Source organism: Mustela nigripes, chromosome 18, assembly GCF_022355385.1.
Source record: "Mustela nigripes isolate SB6536 chromosome 18, MUSNIG.SB6536, whole genome shotgun sequence".
Lineage (NCBI taxonomy): Eukaryota > Metazoa > Chordata > Mammalia > Carnivora > Mustelidae > Mustela > Mustela nigripes.
Window position 1 is genome coordinate 5,610,930 of NC_081574.1, and position 10,197 is coordinate 5,621,126.

The 10,197-nt window shown below is 43.6% G+C and overlaps 1 protein-coding gene across 1 annotated transcript; it reads left to right on the forward strand.

Moving 5' to 3' along the window:
• The first annotated feature begins 694 nt into the window (after positions 1-694).
• Positions 695-1,144, forward strand: LOC132006343 (small ribosomal subunit protein eS26). The gene has a single exon (XM_059384103.1). It carries the CDS (start codon positions 716-718, stop codon positions 1,061-1,063), a length of 348 nt encoding a protein of 115 aa, XP_059240086.1. The 5' UTR covers positions 695-715; the 3' UTR covers positions 1,064-1,144.
• The last annotated feature ends 9,053 nt before the right edge of the window (positions 1,145-10,197 follow it).

Below are 10,197 nucleotides of genomic sequence, written 5' to 3' on the forward strand. Positions count from 1 at the left end.
AAATGAACTAATAAAAAGTATATTATTGTTATTGCTAATTCATATTACTATTCATAAACCCCAGAAAGTCTAAGAAACTGGAGATATGCATAAAACATCTGTGAAGGACAGATGGAGATGTCAGTGAAATCAGGTTTCCAAAGTCAAAACAATTACACTAAGAAAAACAACAAATAAAAATGAAATGGAACAAATGGAATACAGATAAAATATTGTAGATTTAGACCTAAAATAAAATATATAAACAATGACATGTAATGTAAATGAACCAAGCCAGTAATAACCAACAATGTAAAAGTACCAAATTATCCAATTAAAAGAAAAAGGATTAGTAGACTCTATTTATTTATTTATTTATTAGAGTAGTCTCCACACCCAGCATGGAGCCCAATGTGGGACTTGAACTCATGACCCTGAGATCAAGACCTAAGCAGAGATCAAGAGTCAGATGCTTAACCAACAGAACCACCCAGGTGCCCCACTATGTATTTTTTAATAGATAATATTTTTTAAAACTAAATATGCTTGCATATTAAAATATAGAAAATTTAGGAACACAGAGCTTTTGGAAGTAAAATAACTAAAGACAATGTATCATTTGAACATTTACCAAAGAAGATTGGGTGTGGCCATACTACTATCAAACAAATTAGACTTAAGGCAAGAAACATTAATAAGAATAAAGGAAGATTCTTTCTCGGGTCCCGCTTCCAAGATGACCAAGAAAAGGAGGAATAATGGTCGTGCCAAAAAGGGCCGCGGCCACGTGCAGCCTATTCGCTGCACCAACTGTGCCCGTTGTGTGCCCAAGGACAAGGCCATTAAGAAGTTTGTTATTCGGAACATAGTAGAGGCCGCCGCTGTCAGGGATATTTCCGAAGCCAGTGTCTTCGACGCCTATGTGCTTCCCAAGCTCTATGTGAAGCTACATTATTGCGTGAGTTGTGCCATTCACAGCAAGGTAGTCAGGAATCGCTCTCGTGAAGCAAGGAAGGACCGAACACCCCCACCCCGATTTAGACCCGCGGGTGCTGCCCCACGACCTCCACCAAAGCCCATGTAAGGAGCTAAGTCCTTAAGGACTGAAGAAAAGTTGTTCTCCAGAAAAAGAAATAATAAAAGGCAATTACACTTCAAAAAAAAAAAAAAAAAAAAGAATAAAGGAAGATATTTTAAGATTTTAAAAGAGATCATCTCCCAGAGGGATAAAATCATTTTAAATTAATTAAATTAAATTATAATTAAACAACATAGCTCCAAAGGCTGAAAAAATAAAAATCTGCAAACAGATTGAGAGATTTTAATGATCTTCTCTCAGTAAATGACAGAAAAGTCAAACAGAAGGTATCACACATGGAGAATCTGACAATGCAATTAACAAATTTGGCTAAATCTACATATATCGAATGCACGTGTATTTAGAATGCACGGAGAAGGGGAACCTGGTGGCTCAGTCAGTTGGGTGTCTGACTTTTGATTTCCGCTCAGGTCATGATCCCGGGAACATGAGATCGAGCTCCCCATTGGGCTCTGTGCTGGGTATGGAGCCTGCTTGGGATTCTCTCTCTTTCTCTCTCTCTCCCTCTTAAAAAATAAAAACAAGAAAAGAATGCATAGAGAACATTTACCAAACTGATTATATGAGGAGGCACAAAGTAGGACTCAACAAATACCGAGGGAATGAATGACAAGAGAAATGACAGTGAAATTAGCCTGGATATCATTAACAAACAGATAATTGAACAAATTCCTAAATGTCTCAGATAAAGCAATTCTTTTTTATATGACCCATGGATCAAAGAAAAAACTTACAACAGAAAATTCGAAAGTATTTTGAACCTAATGGTAGCAAAATAGAATCCTTCAGAACTAAAATGCAGAACGCACCTGACATCACTGTGAAATCCATTGCCTGAAAATATGTATGGGATGAGAGAAGAAAGCTGAAAATCAGCAAGCTATATATTTGTCAAAAGGAGTAAAAGTTAAAAGGACAGAAAATTAAACATAAATATATTTGAAAGAAGAAAAAATAATAAAAAATAAGAGCACAATCGGGGCGCCTGGGTGGTTCAGTCAATTAAGCTTCTGACCTGCTCAGGTCATGATCTCAGGGTCCTGGGATCAAGTCCTGCACAGAGCTCCATACTCAGCAGACATTGTGCTTGTCCCTCTCCCTCTGCCCCTCTCCTGCTCATACTCTCTCTAAAATCTTAAAAAAAAAAAAAAAAAAAGGAAATCATTAATGGCTATTTGAATAACCCCATTACAGTTCCTTCCCCTGGCAGTTTACCTCCACCAGAACTGACCATCCCTATTTGATACAGGGCAGCTCTGCTCACCTTCCTACACCACCATGCAATTGCTTTTTAAAGAATTTTATTTTATTTTATTTTAAAGAATTTTAATTGACAGCATGAGATCTGGAGTCAGAAGACTGGGAGGAAGTCAAACAACCTCTCCAAATTTAAGATTTCTCATAAGTAAAAGAGAAATGCCTGACCCATTACACTACATTATATTACAAGCAAACTATGAAGCACCATGCAAAAAATTATCATTTTGCCCTCCTAAAACTTAAATAGAGCAATTAATGGTGAAAGATACTGGGTTTCATCCAGGATACCATCTCCTTAATAAAGATTATTTTTATCTGTTTTACATATGGAAATTAAGTGGCTACATTCTCAGATTGAAAATTGGATGCGTAAAGAAGATGTGAATGAAAATGAGTCAATGACCTGTAATAACGCCCCTAAGTCATTTAAGACCTCAAATCATCTCTCCCTGCAAAACAAAGCCACTCTGCCCAGCTCCATGCTCAGCCCCTTAATCGCTTTAACTTCTTTTACTTGACTTGTATAGACAGGCTGTGCACACAGAGGCCAAAGTCAGGCATCAGATCTAGACAAACCTCCTCAGAACCCCTACTCCGCCACACAGTGTGATCTCAGGTAAGCTGTCTGTTTCCACCAAACTGACTTACAAAAGTGAGGATTTTAAAACTTATCTCACAGAATGCTGATAAAAGTTATCCCAAGAGAAGGCACATGATAAGCTTTGTTCGATACCTGGAAAAAAATACACTTTGTAAAAGGTGTACATTTATCATCATCATATGTATAATTATTTCATGCCGGACCTGGATTTTTAGGAGGTAAAGTAAGGCAGTTCAGGTAAAGGAGATTTAAGTGAACTGGAAAAAGACTGTTGAGGCAACAGTCACCAAGTCAATCCAAATGTAGTTTCTGCATTTCCAACAAAGTTTTGATATAAACTGATCTGAGCAACAGTTTTTCCTAAGTTTTCTAAGTGAATCATAACAAGTAATTGTTTACAACTGCTTGGCTAGAAGTGAAGTTTAAGAGGATACAAGATCCACTTAGTTATCAAATGCCTGAATATAATTTCCTTTAGGCAGTTTATCTAGGTACTGATGAATTTAGCAGATCCTGGGGAAGCGGCCTTCTGTGGTAGACACCAGAGCTTGTCCGTCCAGTGACTTTTCTTTTTGAGAACAACCTTCCCTCCACTGCATGTTGTCCCCGTGGCTTACTCACCATCACACCCGGCCCACCCCACCACTGCGGGAACATAATGCAGCCTGGTCAACCCATGAACTCCATCTCCCAGGCAAAGATGAACCCATGATCTCAGCAGGGCCAATAAGACTCTTTCTTGGGATGTACTGTAAGGACTCTGGGACAAAGAGTGGCTTTCGGTTCCTTTTGGAGCAAGTACGGGGTTCCCAGTGGCCAGTAGTCATCTTTTACCTCATGAAGAGAAAACATGCCTATGGGTGAAACCAACATATAAAAGTCACAGAGCCAATGTGAGGAGAGAAAGAGACAGAGCCCCAGGGGTACTGTTTGAGCCCCTGGAATAAGTCACAACTTAAACTCATCACATATATCCTCCTAACCCATACTTAGCTTCATGAGCAAAGACATTACCTTTTCTACTTCAGCTACCTGAATTTCTCTCAGCTATAACCAAAAGAATCCACTCACTGAATCAAACATCTTCCAGAAGGTTCACTGCCTCTCAAAAGACTTCTGTTCTTCCCACCTACGTAGCTGTGTCCCAAAAACACCATCTTGACCAAAATGCTTGGAAGAAGATCTATACAAAGACATGGCTAGAGTCTCTCATTGTTCATTTTTAGGGTGTTGGGTTTTTTTTCTCCAAGTTAGGGTATTCTGATGATGGCATAATTTTGTATCTCTTCACATAGAGACTTTCTTTTTTTACTGTGCATAATATACCACACTGCAGAAACACTAAACATTAAACCGCAATAGCAAACTTAAAATTTTCAAGTGGATTGTTATTTAAAAATCATTCAAACACAGCAGAAGTAATATCACATTTTCAATAAGTCTTCAAATTCACTTCTGAATATGTGTAACAAATGCATTCAGATGCAGGAAGAGCTCTTTTCCACTCCCTGAAGTTCTGTACTCAAAAAAACGTAATTCCCAGTGGGTCTCACTACCATTCTATTACAGGGGAATGAGGACTCCCAGAAAACAAATCAAAACATCGAATTGAACTTTGATTCAATTAAGCTATAGCTCAAAGGAGACTCTACCTGAGATGCATAACCGATCTTCATTTGCCAGTTTAACCGTCTTTGCAACTATCTGTGCGCACTGCGAAAATATGTCCTTTATTTGTTATTAGAAATGCAGCATCTCATCATGGTGAAGATAAATGAACAACACAGAAACTTAGGGAATAAGAAACACAACTCTCTATCCGTGTGCCTTGTATCCCCACTATAACCACAAGATTCACATCTGCTCCCCTAAATACCTTCCTTTTAATCTAGTCACACAGGCGCCGGCCATACACAACAGAAAGATTCTGTTCCGAAGGTGATTCTGATTTAACAAACACAAAGTCTAAACCAGAGGAAAACTCAAGTACTACATCAATGCAATCTACACAACAAGGGCCAAGGGTTCTGTGTCGGAGGAAGGAATGTAGTCCAAGCAGACAGCTCGGCAGCATGCCCTGGGATGGTTTCCTGTGACAGTAACAGGTGTCCTGTTTTGGAAGAGGAAGTGGATTACTACTCAGTCAGTCTCCAGGGAAAAAGCTTGAGGTGTCATTTTAATGTTTGTAACAACGTCTGAGAGCGACAGAGGGGTGACCTCGATGACGGGGAGCTAGAGGCATGGTCAGAAAAGTGTGACAGCCCACTCCCATCATAAAGGTGAGCCACACTGTGCCTTGAAGGGCAGTGAGAGCCTGTAGGAAGCGGGGCACACACAAGCTCTACAGGCAGTTAAGCTGTCTACTGAGTTAGAAAAACCTTCTGAAGTGGTGGCAGCAGGAAAACAATTTGCTGAAACATCTGCTGAGGAAGAGGTTCCGGCCCATTGGAACTTCACTTACTGAATGCTTGAACGAGTCCCAGAAAAAAACAGAAGCCTGTGCAACACTGCCTGTGCAGGAAGGAGGCAGTCCATGTCAAACACAGCGGGGCCCACCAAGTCAGGGTTTCCCACGTTTTGTCTATGGCAGGTCTATGTGCCTTAACGAGGAATGCACCCCTGGTGCCCCTTCCTCCAGCCCCTGGCAGGGCAATATTAACACATGCACCTGTCTCCATAAGGCAGTGCCAATCAACCCAAGCAAATTAGCATGTAGACATCCGTAGCTGTCCCAGACACAGTGTGACACATTTCTATGTCTCAGCATCACAAGAACCAAGACAGTTGCGTCTTGACCATCTGACTGAGTTGTGCTACCCCAAATGAAAAGGGCTCAGTGGACCCGAATGTCTATCAAGGGGGTCCACCTGCTGATGGCGGGAGGTAACTCAGGACAGACTTGCTAGAGCTGCCTTGTCTACACATCAGTTAGTGCCGTAAGAATTTCATCTTCTCCCCTTCACAGGCCAAAGACATTATCTGGTGATTTATTTCAAGAAAATAAAGGCAACGACAAAGATGGCAAACCAGATTACAAGGAGTTTCTCATGAGCCCATATTCTGTACTGGTCATGTGTGACGGGCCATAACTGCTCCCAAAAGGAAACACAAAATTAAGTTCTAGCCAAGTCTGCAGTTAAAAAAGTTTCTTTTATTCTTATTTTTGGGCTGCTTTCACAGCTGAGCTTGCCTGGTTATGTGTTTGCCTAGCAAGTGCAACGACAGAAATTGTCTTACTCCTTTCCCAAAACGTCTCTTGTTTTATTTATTTTCCTAACTTTTGCATAGACAATCCCAGCATGTGATACATTTCCTGACTGAAGAACATCACTTATGAATCTGGAGAGAGACACTGAATTGTGGCAGAGGGTAAGCAAACAGCCTGATGGATCGCGGTTCCAATAAGGACAGATTTTTATGCTAATCTCAGACTGAAAGACGCACTCTGCTCCAGGTCGTCTTGCTCTTAGGACTGAACACAGCGCAAAGGAAAACAAAAGGCTACTGACCACAGGGAGAACTAGTAGGCACGTCTGTGATGCATAACTAGGTTCCTACCCTCCTTTACAATCAGATTAATAATCTCCGATCTCTTATTTTTTGTGTATTTATATAATATATTTATCAATTTAAATACTGTAAAGATGGACCTTCTATACAAGCTGTTGCTTATTATTTTAAGCACCAAATACCTTTTTCAGAAACTGCATTAGAGCCTGAGCTACCAAAAATTTAAAAGGCAGCCCTGTGCAATGTCGGTTGGATTCAGGACTGTGTACCTTAAAACGCAGCCTGGCCTGGCCTGGAGCACGCAGCCTGGCCTGGCCTGGAGCTCGGGCTCCATCCTGGGGCCACAACTGCTATGGGGCCACGAATGCTGATTTGGAGTCCAGGTAACCGTGCTCAACCTCCACCTCCGTCTTGTCTTAGCTGTCCCCACCTTCCCCAAGTCACCTGATGCTTCTGGACCAGCTTTTCTCACCTGTTCAGTCGGAGGCAATAGTAGCTTACAGGGTTCTGAAGTTCAGGAAAGACAGGGTAAGAGGAGATCCCTGTGTAAGACCACATTTGCATATGCAGCTGGACACCTGAGATGGGGTAGTGGGGCCTCTGTTTTAGCTCGTGGTGGAGATTTTTACACAACAGGAAGACAGAGGAAGCTCAGGGGCAGAGGAGGGGACAGAGCAGGGTCTGGACACACACTGCTCCACCCAAAGCCCGGGAAGGCCACCAGGCCCACACTTCCTGCCACCATGGGGATCAGCTGGAAGACCTGACAGATCATATCAGCACGTGTCCCAGAGACACGTGCAGACTTATCAAGGCCAGACTGCCTGCCTGCAACGAGGTACAGGCTAGCGAGCTTCCCCCAGGGGCAAAGCAGAGGCGTGGGAGCAAATCTGTGTCCACTTGTGACACAACTGAAGGACTCTTCCTTTTGCTCCCCTGTGTGGACAGGTAAGACCAACAAATCACAGGGGGGCAGATATTAAAAATAATACCTTGCACGCCTGGGTGGCTCAGTTGGTTAAGCGACTGCCTTCAGCTCAAGTCATGATCCCAGAGTCCCGGAATCGAGTCCCACTTCGGGCTCCCAGCTCCACGGGGAGTCTGCTTCCCCCGCTGCCCTTCTCGCCTCTCATGCTCTCTCTCACTGCCTCTCTCTCAAATAAATAAATAAAATCTCTGAAAATAATAACATCTTATTTGTATTCACCAACTGGTCAGGCTTTGAGGAAGTCCACGTTGCAATTATACAGAGAATACCCAGGCCACAGTTATAACATACGAATTCTTCCCATCCTCTCAGAATAGTGTTCCTTCGGCCAGCACTTCCCAAATGCAGTACCACAGGGGCACTCATGCCTTCTAAAGGGTCAGGGGAATGTCCAGCATAGACCAGAGCTGGTGAGCATGGCCTGCACCATTCCCTCTACGTGTGCTCCCCAATTCTGCCACCATCTGGGCAACGAGCTAATGGCGTCTGGGATAACTGCACTCACCTACTGTAATGGCGGCCACACACACACACTCCGGGTTCTCAGGCAATGTTGACAAGAGGGAGGTTTACGAATGAGAACTCAGGATATAAAACGGCTGCTGGGCCCAGACTCCTGACCATAAATCCGAAATTACTCGGACTAACGCCACACGCTCTACCATCAGGGCTCAGGAAGTCTGGTCACTGTGTCCGAGAGATGCCCCATCTGCACTGGGAACACTTGCGGTGCGTGTTCGAAGCACCTGTCAGGAGAAAAGGCCATGCCTTAGCCCTGACACCAAAGCGTCTCCTTTCCTATAGGCATCCGGAGTTCACAGAAATAACTTCTAATTATTTCTCCCAAAGTTCGTTTACTCTGATTCTGTTGCCAGGGTTCGTAAATCAAATTGGCACGATCTGTGTGGTATCATAGCCCCTACACTATCACTGAACAAACCTCAGGAAAATAAAAGCAAAGTGAGTATATACCAAGATAATAAAACCAGCTGGGCCCCATTTAGCCCTTGCCACTTGTCAGTCGTTATTTTTCATTGTTTTGGGCTTCTTACGCCTCACTCTATGCGATAAGGCAGGTTCCAAGGATGATTTCACATGGCTTCACAGAAGCCTAAAACGGATGCGAAATTAGATTAAACGTTCACTATAAGGAAAAATCTGTTCCACAGTCATTCAGCACCACATTCGCCAGCAGCACCTCAATTTCCAGAAGGAAATTCTTTGAGATATTCCACAGTTTCATGCCACACAAGGGAATATTTCATCTTATTTGTCAGCGTGGGGTGTGTGGTCGAGGAGCTCCAGTTCAGCTGCGAGGGAATGGGTACCATCTGGCCACAAGAATATCAGACTCGTAAAATCAAGGTTTTGTTTATTTTTTTTTTCTAAATAAGAACAGCCAAACCCATTAAAGCAGAAAATAAATACATAGATAACAATTCCATGAAGAAAAAATGTGAGCAAACAAACTTCAGTATAGACAGATTTAAAACTGTTTAGTCTGAAGCCACCTTTAAAAAAAAAAAAAAAGATTTATTGATTTAAGTGAGAGAGGGAGAGTGAGCAGATGGACAGGGAGATAAGCAGACTCCTCTCTGAGTGGGGAGCTCAGGGGGGTGGGGGCTCGACCCCAGGACCCTAAGACGTGACCTGAGCCTAAATCAAGAGTCAGATGCGCAACCAAGGGACCCACCCAGGCGTCCCTGAAGCCACCTCTTTTATATTCAAATTCTTTACTATCACATCCCTTAAACCTCACCTTCCTTCCCTTAGATATTCAGGAGGAAAAGCAACCGTCCATCTATACCAGTCAGGGGCATTCAGAGGAATAGAACCAAGGGAATGAATCTACCCAGGGAGATTTCTTGGGAGAAACTGACTCAACGTGATCCTGGAGGCCAAGAAGTCCCACCATCTGCCGACTGCAAGCTGGAGGCCTGGGGCTGGCGGAGGCATAGCTCCAGTCCACATCTGAAGCCCCGAGAACAAGGAGAACCAATGGTGTAAGTCGCAGGCCTAGGGCAGAGAAGACCGAGACCCCCACTGACAGCCAGGCACAAAGCATGAACTCTCCCTTCCTCTGCCTCCTTGTTCCATCCAAGTCCTCAGTGGACTGTACAAGGCCCAGCCACCCTGCACTGGGCGATCTGCTTTACTGCATCCACCTGTTCAAATACTAATCTCATCCTGAGTGAGACAGCCTCATGGACACACCCAGAATAGTGTCTACACAACTTCTCTCGGCAACCCATGGCCCAGTCTCACGGACAGATCAAATTTTCCAGAAGCACGCTGATGGGCTCAAGGTCCCAGCACCATGCAGAAAACAGCAACAAGACACCCTTGGGGCGAACCCCCCCAGCGGTCACCTACAAAGAGGGCAATGTACAAAAGTGCCTGGAAATGACAGCCCCAACGGGAGGGAGTAAAGTCACTGGGAGGTGTGTGGTGCCAAGATCTTCCCTGAAGAAACAAAGTTATCACAAAGCTTCTCAGGGGCCAACGTGCTCCAGAGTCCTTATGTCTAGGAACTGTGCATTTACTGTGGTAAAAACCACATCACCAGGAGGAGTCAAGATGGCGGAGAAGTAGCCGGCTGAGACGACTTCAGCTGGCCGGAGATCAGCTAGATAGCTTATCTAAAGATTGCAAACACCTGCAAATCCATCGGCAGATGGAAGAGAAGAAGAACAGCAATTCTGGAAACAGAAAAACAACCACTTTCTGAAAGGTAGGACCGGCGGAGAAGTGAATCCAAAG

Coding starts and splice junctions, on each gene's coding strand:
- LOC132006343 (XM_059384103.1), top strand. CDS start 716: ATGACCAAGAAAAGGAGGAATAATGGTCGTGCCAAAAAGGGCCGCGGC.